The sequence below is a fragment of the Saccostrea echinata genome, unplaced genomic scaffold (assembly GCF_033153115.1).
Source record: "Saccostrea echinata isolate AGI-Se365-2 ecotype Australia unplaced genomic scaffold, CSIRO_AGI_Sech_v1 ptg000014l, whole genome shotgun sequence".
In the NCBI taxonomy this organism is placed as follows: Eukaryota; Metazoa; Mollusca; class Bivalvia; order Ostreida; family Ostreidae; genus Saccostrea; species Saccostrea echinata.
Genome location: NW_026889763.1, coordinates 15,853,733 through 15,868,903, shown reverse-complemented (window position 1 = coordinate 15,868,903; position 15,171 = coordinate 15,853,733). Strand labels below are relative to the sequence as shown.

Genomic DNA, 15,171 nt, shown 5'->3' with positions numbered 1-15,171 from the left:
GTAACATAGGGTCACTTCAAAATCTAGTATTTTTTGTAAGAGAACTCGTATAAAACAATTCTTTTTTGGCTTTGATTTAAAGAATTGACTTGAACGGACAAAAAAGTGAATTTTGGGGAATTTTATTGCTTCATATTTTTTTCATATTAAAACTTTTCAGACCAGAATTAAAAAAATAATGTAAAATAACAATCAAAAAGCCAATTTTTTGTCACATGTACAAGAGAAGATACTCATTCAAGGTCTAGATTTAATCATTTATACCCCTTTTACCATTTTGAAGCATAAAAAACTATAATTTCTTGTGATTATGTATTTTAGAAAGTCTTTTAAGGTGTAATGATATTTTCTTTTTTCAAAAGAAATTTTTCTAATAAAAATTCTGAAACTTTTTAATCCAATTGTCTATTCTATTGCCACTTCAGGATTTTAAACTGGAATGCATTTGCAATATGATGATATAAGTGAAAAATATGCTACAAGTTGTTGAATTTTGCCAAAAAAATTCAGTTTGGTGGTCATTTTTTTTGAATTCACCCTAAAAATATATTTGCTTATTTGTTAATGTTGTCAATTTCCTAACAGACGTACATTAAACTCATACAAGTCTTAAGATAGATTCTTTTTAAAAAGAAATTGGCTTTAGGAGATTATTTTATCCCGTTTTTATACGCTCGTCTTAAGACGGGGCTTAATGGTATGGATTTCACGACCATCTTGTCTTTGCATGTGTCTGTTAACGTTTTGTGTCCGGCTCGTAACGTAAATACTATGAGACCTAGAATAATCAACCTTTGTCATTTAATAGATCTTGGGTAGAAAGTGTATATTTAAGTAGGGTGCTGTGACCTTTAATTAAGATGATTTGGCTAAATATGGAAAAATATTGTGCAGCTCATGACTGGAAAACTATCAGACCTTGAATCATCAAATTTGGTCAATTAATGCATCTCAGGTAGAAGGTGTGTTTCACCCTACTTGAAGGTCAGTGTAACCTTTCATTAAGGTGGAATTGAAAAAAAATATTTATGTTTGTTAGTTGCACAATACCAACAGATGTTAGACTATTGCAGTAATTATATTAAAAAAATGTTAATTTAAGAAAATACACTTTTTTCATGATATGCTGTACAGCAATATGTAACAAATATAAAATATTTCTTTTGTGTCAATAACAAGAAAAATCCACTTGTCCCATGGGTTACTTATCCAGGATTGTAATTCAAGGGACATTTTGATAAGACAAATTGCAGTCTGTCAAATTAGAGATTGATTAATGAATTAAGTGTAAGAAGATTGACGATCGATAGATCATCTCTGATCAAGCAAGTGCTTTATATATTTCTTGGGAATTGCAATTTATAGCTTCTGTTCAAATTAAAATAGTTCTTATTGACTTTCAAAATTAACTTGGTGTAAAGTTTTAAAATAAATTGATATTGTATAACATGATATGTTTACTTTAATTTTTCATATATCAACAACAAATTGCAGAGTGTCATGTCTCACTAGATATATAACAGTTTTACAGTCTAAGAATAGACATAAGGATTAGTGTTTTGTTTTATTAGCCCTAGCATTGTTCTTCATTCATGAAAAATACAATTTTTGAAGTCATCATTTCACAAGTTCTACAGTCGATATAATGACCTTGTCAGCATAAACAACCTATCATTGAGTCAAATGCTGACTGACGTTTTTCATACTAATTGTTAGACCGTTATTTATACACTAAACTGTCTACGGATTTTCCGGTTTTTTTTCCAATCATGACAAGGAGCACACGGCGGGTGTGACCGGTCTTCTGGGGATGCTCACTTCTCCATGACACCTGATCCCACCTCTGAATTTTGAGGTCCGTGTTTGCTCTGCTCTAAATTTGTATCTTTTCACTGGACTTTCGAGACTGAATACTGTTCGTTATCTTCATGTTTCACAATGAACAAAGCTGCAGACGATCATTTGTAAAATGTTATACAATCAGTTAAGAAAGATATATAATGTATTATTTCCCAGATAGCATGACTACGTTGGGCCAACATTGGTAAATGGTTGTATGGTTGGCGTTGGGTGGACAACGTTGGGCCAACGTTGGACCAATGTAACCATGTCAACCTTCTTGATAATGTTGGGATTCCTATGTTGGCCCAACGTTGGTCCAACGTAACCGACTTCTATATTCACTCAACTTTCAAAGGGAGTTAGGATTCTAATGTTGGCCCAATGTTGGCCCAACGTTTGTAATACATCCTTACTGAAAATGTCTAATCAAGTTGGTAGTAGTACGTCGGCTCAGCGTTGGCCCGATGTTAGCATGTATAAGTGTTTCAAGATGGGATATTTATATTGGGCCAATGTTGGCCCAATTATTGTACTGCCAACTAAATGATGGTGTCCATGTAAGCTGATGAGCGTTACGATGGGCCAACGTTGGTTCCAAGTTCTTAAATCGTTATGTTCCCAAAGTTGCCCCATTGAACTGTTGTGTTGCAAGCTTATTTGATTGCAAAACATTAATTTAGATGCACATTCTGAAATGATAGAGGGCATTCTCTGTCCTTGCTTTTAATTGGATGACTGCATCTGTTTAGATCTGATATTTTCACCATTCTTATCTTTGAACTAAAGTGATCACAGCACCAAAAAGTTTTCTGTTCTGTTTTTTTTTTAAGTGGGTGCATGATTATTTATTAGTTTTAAAATCCTTAGCTCAGAATTATGAATTATTTCATGAGTGTTGTATTCATGAGAATAAGAGAAAACTGAATAACATTTAAAAAGTTCCCAAGAACAGGATGTGAATGAAGCCTACATATACATAAATCAAGATAACACAACTTTATAATTAAATTGAAACAAAAGTTAGGCGTTCGCTAAAGCTTGGAGAGTCGCGGCGATTAAAACACCAAACTGTTGGGTGAGCTGTCAGATTCAATTGCTCACAGGTGGGTGATAGACTCAAAATGCAGAGCAAGTACTTGAAGGGAGATTTAAAAACTATGGATTATACCATTGTTACAGCTGCATCTTAGAAGCGATGTAAGTATAATTATTCATATTGATTCAAGTTTACTGTTAAAATTGTTCGGAATTCATCCTTTTCTTGTTTATGCTCACAAGCACTATATAAGTTAATGTAACTATGAATTATATATGTGTATACAGTTGGCACATACATGTACTTTAAATTTTATTTACAATAACTTCTAGTGCTCATTAAGAAATACAATAATAAGTAAGGTAAAAAAAAAATCTTTCAACTTGTCTCCATCTATTGTCTATTGCATACACGATTATGATTTTAACAAGGATACTAAGGTTTATAGATCAACATGTACTAGTAGTATTTTACATCGTTGTCTTTAAAAGACTTAATTACATGATTTATACATTGGAGTCTGTATCAGTACTTGCTTTGTTTCCATTACCAAATTATTTGTATTTTCAATCAGAGACTGTAAGGAAAACAAATGTTGTAGCGGTAACTGACAATGAAACTGAAGAACATAAAGGACTGTAAGAAGTACGTATGCCTAAGATCAAGATGGAGGCCTGGGGAGGCGACAAAGGGAGGGAAAAAAGAAAGAGCGGGAAACAAAACAAAAGGACAGTGATAGAGGAAGTGAGCCAGGATTAAGAACTTTAAATTAATATTTTTTCATACATTTCCACCATTATCTATTTTAAAAGTAATTTTGTAAATGCTGATTGAATTGATATATATCTATAAAATAATTTTACAGTGAATCACTTGTAATGTTTTCTTTGAACGTGTATGCATTATGAATGCAGGTTGAAGTGTGTATTATTTTTTTTAAACAATTATGAGAAAGGTCTATATAAAGAATTATTTATAAATGTATTTTCAAGAAGTATTCATTCAATTTATTTAAACAGATGTAAGTTTCATCCAACAATTGGCCAACAGAAAGAAGCTTAAGGTCAAGATCTAGTAAATGAAAGGTGCCTACAGATTTCTCAAATTTGAGAAATAAATTCCTTTAATGATGCTTTATAACTTTAGCTTGGTCAAATAAGGTGTTGCGGGGCATAATTTGTAGATGAACAAGACGAAAAATCATGTTTTAAACTGTCATTTGCAATGGAAAATTAAGATAACCAGTCATGAATACGGGAGTTTTTTTCCATATCAGACAAAGAAAAGTATCCAGATTGCCTACAGTCTCACAGAAAACGGTAATATGTATGTTCTTGGCCTCTTCTTTAAAATAATATCAAATTGAATATAGGTATCGGGATTACTTTTCACATGATTTCAAATTGAATTCCATGAAAATACTTTATTTTCTACAAAATTCTACTAGAGCCGTAAAGTACGGGAAAAAGAAAGTTAAAATTGATTATGACATCATAATGGATCTAGCACCAAAAAGTTAGTCTGAAGTCATTTACTAGATCTTGACCTTAAGGCCAATAAACCGTAAATATCGGACCAATCATTCAATGAAGGGTCAACGTTGGGCCAACCTAACTAACCGATTGCAAATGTTGTTTCTATGTTGGCTGTTAGTTGGCTTACTATAATAACTACGTTGGCCCAACAATATGCCGTCTGACATTTCAACAAAGGCCCAACATTGGGCCAACCTAACCAACCAGTTGTCAAGGTTGGCTGTTAGTTGGCTTACAATTATACCTACGTTGGCTCAACAATATACCATCATGTTGGACCAACGTTGGGCCGATGAGCAAAATGACCGTGGGCCAACGTAGGACTACCAACAGTGGGCCAACGTTGGAAAAAAAAATTGGGCCAACGTTGGCCCAACAATGTCTTGCTATCTGGGTTGTTCTAATTAATGACTACACCATAGGGGATGCGCTTCAAACATAAGGAATGGCAAACTCATCGAAAACTTTGTACCAAGGATGACATGTTTTTCTTCCTTGCACACTAATCTGTTTAAATGGTACTTGAACAATATTTAGCGATCGTATCAAACGCTGTGACAGTGCACTGTATTAGTAGCAGGGTGGGGTATTAAATGATCCTTTAGAAAGGCTTTTTAGAACCATTGTTTTTTCGTTTAGTCTATCATATGTTCACGAAGATTTGTCCTATGTCTTGTGCCTAAGTTGTAATTAAAATATGGATTCTTTTATTCAGAACAAAACTATGAATATTCAGTGTAAATGTCTTTTAAGAAAGGTCGTATGACCTTTCAAAAGTATGACGAGGTAAAACACGCGAGTTTGTGTTGCCGGAGTGGTTTGTATAGGATGTAAATAATAAACCAAACTACTGGCTCCTGGGGTTCCAATAATTTTTAATATAAATATATTGAATCGGCCCTAGCTGTGGAACAAGGTCCATTCCATGAAACACTAAATTACTGGATGTTTCTTGCAGGTCTACATGTTGTCAGGTGTGGTACGTCTATAAGGTCTTGAAGAAAAGTCTTTGTCTTTGTCAAATAAATGAGGGGAAATGTAATATGCTTGTGAAAAATCCCTCATGTGAAAAAAATCTTTAATTGATAAGATTGATAATGTTTCTTACAAAAAATGACTGTGTTGAAAGATCAGTGTTACTCATGGGTGCTCATGACTATAGAGATTTTTGCACAAGCATACGGAATTTAAAAAGAATTGGGGAATAAATCATTAGAATAATATGCTTGTCAAAGTTGTTTTAATAACTGAGTTTACTTAGAGTTTTAGCTTTTTACTCATCTAATCAAATGGTTTGTCGAGCGAGTTTGGACAATTATCCCCATTTGTCTTTTTTCTTTTGCTTGTCAATTTTTTCATGTAGCTGTCAATTTTTTTCTGGCTGGCCACCACACTTTCAAAAACGATACTACTACGTGCCTGATTCAAGTTAGATTCCTGATAAAAACAAATCATTGTTATATCCAGTAATGTAAAACACTAGTTCAAACCTACAAAAAAAGATCCACATTATTTCTATAGTACTAAAGTTCAAATGGAAAGGATTTTTTCAGTCATAAATAATACTGATGTAATGTTGAGATTGCGTATCGAATATTGGAAAATGCTTTACCTTGTGTTGTGGATTTTAAGCACAAAGTGCATTTAAACATATAGACACTTGATAGCTGATGGTCGATATGCTAAAGCAGTAACGACAACATGAGCAGTCCATATTAGATTATAATTTTGTTTGTTTGTTTGTTGTTTATTGTCCCTCTCGAAAATTTTTCAGTCATATGGAGACGCCACCACTTGCCGGTGGAGGGCTACACATTTTGACCTATACTCGGAACTCAGGGCCATTGAAGAGTGAGGGATCTTTTTCGTGCCAGCACATAATACATGATAAGGAAGTCTAGCCTTTTTGGGGTCATCGGTTTAATTTGCGAGTGTTTTTGATTATCAGATTCTCCACCCCGCTAAAATATACCCGGAGGTTTGACAAAACACGAGTCGGCAGATGACTGCATTCAAGAAATCATTCAATCTTTTACCGAAATGGTGAATGTGAATTGAATAGCATTCACAAATCCAAGATGGCAAATGTTGTCCTGTTTCATCGTAGATAAAGGATATATAAAAGAAATTAAATTTTTATGAAGTTTGGACAGGGATGGAGAATCACTGATATACCAGGTAATGCTGGTTTACTTAGGGGACTATTGATTTGTTTACGTAAAGTTGGATCTTCAAAAGACAAAGGTTGATACTCGGGATAAACGGTCAGTGAACTACACAAAGAAGAAAGGGTGGAAGATCAAACGAGGTCGTATCAGGAATACGTATAAAACCATAGGAACTGATTAAAGAGAAGTCAGACAAGAGAATTTATAAAACTTCTGTGCGAGAATAGCAGCCTTTTGAAGAATAAAATTCTTATTAGTCACAGGGATCATCTCTCTTTTGAAGAAAAATGCCAGTATTTAGCTATTTGCTTGAAAGGAGAATGGCTGTACAACCTGTGGTCTGGTCTACTAGTAATTGTATTTTAATTTAACATTTTGAATATTAGTACCTGTTTTCCCTCAATCAAAGATATTTGGATATTTATTCACAGGAAAATCAAATTGCTTGAATAATTTCTTCGTTTCTTTTTTATCTTGTCTTTGGTGAACATGAAGTAATTATAATGTCAATTGCCAATGTTTAGTAAGACTTAAGGAGGCTGGGGGGTCAACAAATTTACCACAAATTAACCACCAGATTTAACTTAATTTTTTAGATATGATATCTTAAGCTGTCAACTATCATTTGGCAAAGAAAAATTTCAAAAATTTTAGTTTTAAAATTTGATCATTTTCTATATCTTCATATGGAACTCTTCTTCTTGAGGAGATCAATATAGTCTAAAAATGGCCACAACCCCCCAGCCTCTTTAAGAGGGCTGGGTGGTCGTGGCCATTTTTAGATTATATTCATTTGATCTCCTTTAGAAGAAGAGCTCCATATAAAGATATACAAAAATGATCAAATTTTAAAACTAAAATGTTTGAATTTTTTTCTTTGACAAATGATAGTTGACAGATTAAGATATCATATCTAAAAAAAAAATAAGTTATATCTGATGGTTAATTTGTTGACCCCCAGCCTCCTTAATTAATGGTTTTTATATATGATTATGAAGGGGTATATTTACGACAGCCTCTTTACATGTACCTCATCCCTTACCTTCAGAAAAAAATCACGTAATATGAAGTGTCATTGTATTTTAATTTACTTTATCAGAAATGACAGATGTTACATACATGTACAGTATTTTATATACACGACATACTAGTAATTTAATCTTCATAGACCTTCTCGATCATTTGCTCTCTCCCTCTCGTTATATATATTTTTGTTCTATTCATTATATCTTCTTTCGATGGAATGAAGGTTTTTGCTCTATGCTTGGTTTTGATTATCAGTGGCAAGGCAAGGGCCATTTCGTCAAAAATTGGTTCCGAGGAACGCAACTCCAGAGCTTTGAATGATAAAAGACAAGGAATTAAGTGTAATAAACTGGACTTTGTGAAACAGATCCTCAATCAAGGCGCTAGTATAGGCTTAACTGTGGCCAAGAATGTTCAGACATTAATGCACGACACTGAGTCTGTAAAATGAAGCATCAAGTCGGCTGAAAGTACAATGTACAACTTTCAGCAGAGGGTAGAGACATTAAACTCTCGGGTCAACGCTCTTCAGCTAGAAACAAACGACTTGGAAATATTGTGATGGATTGTCAGAGAAAGATTCATGAATATGATGAAAAGTATAAAGCTGTTGACGAGAATATGGCGACTTTCTCTAAACATCAAAAGGACCTCAACAATTCGGTTTCAAAACTGGACGGTCGGGCAAAGAAGTTGGAGGATAATCAGTGAATATGTCGTCTACCTTGACTTCGCTAGAATTGGTCATAAAGAATGTATCAGGAAAAAAGAAAGGTAAGATAATTCCTTAAGAAATGTCCTTCTGGCCACTTATCTTTGAATTAATGTCTTTTTCTTGATTTTCCACAATTTGCAATTTCCATCGAATCGGAGGATTTTTTTCTTTTTCAAGATTTTGGAACATGAATAGTTGCATTTACGGCAGGCTTTGGCCACTATTCGCATCAGAGAACTGATATGGTATTCCCAGATGTCATCACAAATGTGGGAGGAGGCTACAACCCACGTGATGGTGTTTTTACAGCACCCATTAATGGAAGCTATGTTTTCTACACAACCATCGTATCCTGGGATAACAATAGCCACAGATATTGTTTTGAATGGTAAAAGCCAAGTCAGAACATTTGCTGACAGCAGAGGATTCCTGCAAAAGAAACAGGAGTACATTTACCAAACCGGAACCAATCTAGTTTGTCTGAGTTTAAAGGTTGGAGATAGGGTCTGGGTTAGAAAATATTCTGGATCTGGCTTTATTGTTCATCTGGTGCCCATGCACACATTTCAGGATTTTTGCTGCATACCATCTCTGATTAACAGCTATAAGCGTTCCATCAAGAGGATGTGCGTCACAGAAAAAAAAATCATATTTCGACTATCACTTTTAAATCTTTTAAGAAGACCTTTTTGAATTTGAATTTTTAATTTCATGAAGCGAAATTTTATACAAGTATGGTTAGTCAATTTTACTCTCTTTTACTTTACGTATGACAAAGACCATTACATATTTCTACCAAAAATTATATTTTTTTGATTAACTTGGAAAAATGAATGTATAATCTTATTGATTATACTTTGGGAAGATGATTTCACTAAACTTGTTAGTTTGGCAAAATGGTAATAAAAGTGGCAATTTCACTCGATCGTTGTTCTTTTTTTTTATAATGGGGTCCAAATCCTCTATGTGGTCGATCCTCTCATATCAGTGTGCCTTAAATTATATCCAGTGGCTCTTTTATTTTCTAATGATAAATGTATACAATTAAAAATTATATATATATATATATATATATATATATATATATATATATATATATATATATATATATATATATATATATATATATAACGGGTATTTTCTGCGGTTGGAAATTTTTGCGATTTAACCCCTAAAAGGTAGCAAATTAATTTCTGCGTTTTTAATTTCTGCGGTTGCATTATACCGCAAAAATTTATTTACGGGGTATGATCATGCACTATAAACTTTATGAATTATCAGAACGCTGTCATGTTTAAGTTTTATAAATTCATTAAGAAATAATGATCAAAGGTGTATGAGAACTGGTATTAGCTATTAAGCTTAATTAAACTACTATCTTTTAGTTAGTGTTTGTAAAAATTCTTAGTCCATCCAAACAACAATAAAAATCTTCATTCTAAAAGACGTTTTATGCGATCTATTAAAATATTTAAATATATAGATAATGATAATAAATGCATCCAAGCCATATTCTAGTTAATGCCATCAAAATTAATTTGGTGTTTATATTTTAAGTTAAAACAAACAGTCGCATAATCTAGTACCCTAAAGTTGAGGTTAACAATCACAGGTGTCATGTGCATTGAGGCGTAACTTATACTGTCAGTGAAAATTTAAGTGAAATTCACGAGACAATCGAGCCACATTGTGTATACTATGGCATGTCAAACGTTGCAATATTCGATCTTTTCCATTTGTATTGTATAATTTTCCATTTATATTCTATAATTCTCCATTTATATTCTATAATTTTCCATTTGTATTGTATAATGTTTATTTGTATTCTATAATTTTCCATTTGTATTCTATAATTTTTCATTTGTATTGTAAAATTTTTATTTGTATTCTATAATATTTCATTTGTATTGTATATTTTTTCATTTGTATTGTATAATTTTTATTTGCATTGTATAACTTTCCATTTGTATTCAATAATTTTTCATTTATGTTGTATAATTTTTCATTTGTATTGTATAATTTTTATTTGTATTCTATAATTTTCCATTTGTATTGTATAATTTTCCATTTGTATTGTATAAATTTCCATTTGTATTCTATAATTTTACAATACAAATGAGAAATTATACAATACAAATGGAAAATTATACAATACAAATGGAGAATTATACAATACAAATAAAAATTATACAATACAAATGAAAAATTAAAGAATACAAATTGAAAATTATACAATACAAATAAAAATTATACAATACAAATAAAAAATATACAATACAAATAAAAAATTATACAATACAAATGAAGAATTATTGAATACAAATGAAAAATATAGAATACAAATAAAAATTTTACAATGCAAATGAAAAATTATAGAATACAAATGAAAAATTATAGAATACAAATGAAAAATTATAGAATACAAATGAAAAATTATAGAATACAAATGGGAACTTTTACAATACAAATGGAAAATTATACAATACAAATAGAAAATTATACAATACAAATGGAAAAGATCGAATATTGCAACATTTGACATGCCATAGTATACAAGCAGTAATTATTGTCTCAAGATAAAACACAAGATTGAAAAAAGTGTTTAAAAAAGAAAAGCTACCAAGTGTTGTTTGCAGCTATCGGAGTTTGGACTAATACATGTAATTGCGAAATAGGTACAAGAAAAGATGTTTTTGTATCAACTTATTCAATTGATATTATTTACAGGAAGGTTTTGATTCAATATGTTTTGGACAAATCCTGACATCTAAAATATTCGAATTTCGATGACAACCGAATTTTCTCGCTAACGAGGACGTGGCAAGTCATGAGTCTGCGGATGCATCGATTTTAAAAAACCTTGCGTTCCAAATAATTTTGCTGTGTCCAGTACGCAGGTTCATGCGTTAATTAGAACCCTGTCAGACATACGCACCACTTATCATAACTGCATGTATAAAATATCTGATTAAACATTGAAAAAATATTTTGCGATTGTAATTTTTGCGGATTTGTCCTATTCGCAAAATTCCGCAAAAAATTGGACAACGGCAGAAAATACCCGTTATACGGTACGTTTCTAACGTGTTTATGTAAAATTCTTTATAATACTTAGTCGAATCTTTTATGGTTAAAATATTTATACATGTAACATGAAATCTGAAAGATGATAACTTTTAATACAAAAGGTTGATTTAGAAGGTGTTTGTATATTTAGGACATTTCAAGTACTTATTTGCTATATTTCTATTTAAATGGTATATTAAAACCTCCCAGTTTTCTTTACATTGTATGATATAATATTTAAATTTAAAAGTGCTTTCAGGTTCTCTCTTGTAAACAAGTTAAAATCACCCATCATGGTGATTTGGTGTTTCCAAGGTTATATTTGATCTACTCTCAATTTATAATTGTTTATGGAAAGATTTTACAAACAAAATGTGAAAAAAACAAGATGTGTTTGTAAGACACTGATGCCTTAGCTCATGGCCAAGGTAAAAGTTTTTCAAATGTAAGTCAAATGTCAATGTAAAGAGTTCAAAAATGTTGGTATCCAGAGAAAGGTCTTGTCAGAAGGAATCCATGTGCGTGTTAAATTCCTAACACCAATCATTCAGAAAATGTGACCAAGGTTAAAGTTTTTTTTTTTCAAATTTAGGCCAAAATTATAGGTCGAGGTCATGAGGTCATAAAAAATGTTGGTATCCACAAAAAAGGCTTATCACAAGAAATAGACATGTGATACATGAAAGTTGTAGCACCAACGTTCAAAAGTTATGGCCAAGGTTAATGTTTTTTCAAAAGTCGGTCAAACAAAGGTCAAGGTGAAAAGGTAAAAAAAAATGTTGATACCCCAAGAAAGGTTAAGTCGCAAGGAATACCCATTTGATAAATGAAAGCTCAGCACCAACCGTTTAAAAGTTATGGCCAAGGTTAAACTTTTCAAAAGTAGGTCAAACTTCAAGGTAAAAAGGTAAAAAAATATTGGCTCTCAAAGAAAGGCCTTGTGACGTGAAATATACATATGAAATATAAAAGCCCTAGCACCAACTGTTCAAAAGTTATAGTCAAAGTGAAAGTTTGGTAAACTTTTGCAAAAGTAGGTCAAAGTCAAATTAAAGAGCAAGAGGTCAAATATGTTGGCATCCAAAGAAAGATCTTGTCACAATGAAATATGAAGATAACGAACAGTATTCAATCTCGAAAGTCCAATGAAACGATACAAATTTGGAGCAGAGCAAAGGAATACACATGTAAAATATGAAAGCCCTAGCACAAAGCATTCAAAAATTCTTATGGCCAAAGTTAAAGTTTTTCAAAAGTACGTCAAACTCAAAGATCAAGGTTGGAAGCCAAAAATATTGGTACCCAAAGATTGATTGATTGATTGCATGTTGTTTAACGTCCCGTTCGAGAATTTTTCACTCATATAAGAGAAATACCGACATCTTACGAACGAACGTAACCAAAAAGGGGGATCGTTCATTGTATTCACATTTGCATTATTGAATTCTTCAATGTTATTGTGATTTCAAAAGATAAAATCCCCGCAGGATACCTCAAAACTACTTCTTGTCGTAGTCGCTACCGTGACGCTACAATGCATTTCAATGGACATTTAAACGAGCAAAGGGGTTCCGAAAAGGGAAATGTCTCATTTTGAAGCATGAAGTCAAAGATTCTGTCTTACAAAAAAAAGAGGGCGAGGGAGAGTTAAAAAAATAAACAGAAAACAACTTATGGCCTTTCTGTTCATGCTAGTGGCTAAACTTTGTACATGTAAATCATATACGGTGCCAATTTTGATGCACCAGATGCGCATTTAAAGTTAAAATAGTGAGTCAATATCATGTGTTTCTTTTAAGTTTTCTCTTTCGTGTTGGGGCAAACTAAAATTATTTTTACTTATATTTTTCTCCACAAAAGTAGATTTTTTAGGTTCTGAAACTTGTAATTTTCTGAAACCTAATACTTTCAAGAATTGAATTAAATTTGCAAGTGTCTTGCAAAGATTTTACTTCTGTCAATTTTCCCATTTGTCCGTCACAGTGTCTCATTAAACAAATTATGTCTCTTAAGTAGATTTCTTATTTTACGCGAGTACTTAATGGCCGAAAGGCGTCAAATTGCGAGAACAATAATTCGATAATGGGTGATTTATCGAGATATTTTACATATACAGTAAAGCACCATAAAAATAAAAGCGAGTAGCCTAATTCTATTTCGCGAGTGGTGCTTCTCGCGTAATTACGCGATAATTTATTCCTCGCGTATATTTAGGAATCTACAGTAATGCTCATGCCGAATAGTTGGATATACGAAATATTTAATGAAAAAAAAATCAAAGAGCTTAAAAAAGGGGGGGGGGGCAAAGACTGGAGCAAAATTACGTCGAAGGATGCATCTAAGAAGAAGCCTTACCAACCGAAAAATTACGAACGGGCTTTTTTCCCACGGATTCATGATATGGCTATAATACATGTACACGTATATTGAAGCCGGGTTTAATTTTATTTTGATAGTTTTCTTAGCCATTACAAGGAATTATCACCTCTGACAATATCTGTGTAAAAAATTAATCAATAGCCATTCCTAACGTGACATATAAGAGAATGTTTTTGCAACTGAAACTCATGCACATTTCATTCAAAATATTCAGTTTTTTTTTTTTTTTTTTTTTTTTTTTTTTTTTTTTTTTTTTTTACAAATTGAAATGCAATGCAAATCAGCTGAACAGAAATTGGCCTTAGTAACCCCTGTCCACATGAATGCTGCTTCGGTGAATAATTTCCAGACACGTGGTATCAGCCAAATTAGGTTAGACCATCTTCAAAAAATTGTTTCTTTGCCCTCACCGACTGGCTAAAAATGACCCGACTCAAATTTATTTAACCTGAGGAAACGATAAATTTTTCTCCCGAATTTTCTCTCTCCATCAAAAAAAATGTTGAAATTTTCTGGAAAAAAATTTATTACATATCTACCGACACGGACCCAATCTTTATATGATAATATATAAAGAAAATTTTGTTCCAAATTATTCACATTTTGAGAACTACAGTATCTTTTTGTCAGTATACTTGAATCAATCTATGATTTTTTTTCTTAGAGATGACGCAAGTTATAATTTCGACTATAGTTTTTTTTTTTCTCTGTACATTAGAGCTTAGGTCGAAATTACTCTGAGTGCGGGGTCAAAGTTACCCTTCACGTATACAGTGTATCTTGTAGTTTTATATTCTGACGAATAATGCATGCTTAACAAACAATGACATAATGGTTCATAGCTTGAGTACAAAGAAAATTTAATAGATATACACCACCCACAGACATGTAGCATCAGAGGGGTCTACCCCCACCTTTTCAAAACATTACTATTTGGAAATGTTCATTGAAAGGCTTGTCCCCCCCCCCCCCTTTGTTGCAGTACAGTCAAATAAGGTTAATGTAGTAATGTATGAAAAAATATTGGTACCGAAAGAAGGTTTTTTTTGCTTGTCAGGTTTTTTTCAGTTAAGTTGAATTTTTTTCTCTGCCCCCCCCCCCTTTCAAAAAACGATGCTACGTCTGTGACCCTACCCAAATGCATAATTTGCAGCTTTTATAATTCATATATCTATACATATATAACATATATCATGAAAGGCAGCCGAAAGATATATTAAGTGAAGATTGCAACATAATACATCATCCAAGAAGATACTGTCTATCATAATAATGCTCGTTTATTTCTTTCAAGTTATATTTTACGTAAAGAAAAACCTACCCTTCTTTCTTTATGAAGTTACTTTTTCTTTAACTAGATACGATAATATCGTATCCATATTTCCGTAAAGACTTCTATCACAT

The 15,171-nt window shown here is 32.3% G+C and overlaps 1 protein-coding gene and 1 long non-coding RNA gene across 2 annotated transcripts in view; both read left to right on the top strand.

Moving 5' to 3' along the window:
* Positions 1-2,790: 2,790 nt before the first annotated feature.
* On the top strand, positions 2,791-3,747 carry LOC133187275 (uncharacterized). Its single transcript, XR_009721162.1, has 2 exons — positions 2,791-3,039; positions 3,453-3,747. It is a non-coding gene; the product is annotated as an uncharacterized LOC133187275 (long non-coding RNA).
* A 4,613-nt stretch (positions 3,748-8,360) lies between these two features.
* Positions 8,361-15,171, top strand: part of LOC133186539 (peroxidase-like protein) — a 38,532-nt gene continuing 31,721 nt past the window's right edge. Inside the window, exons 1-2 of the mRNA XM_061321771.1 lie at positions 8,361-8,381; positions 8,533-8,832. Of these exons, the coding sequence (XP_061177755.1) occupies positions 8,361-8,381; positions 8,533-8,832 (321 nt within the window). The remainder of the gene's footprint in view (positions 8,382-8,532; positions 8,833-15,171) is intronic.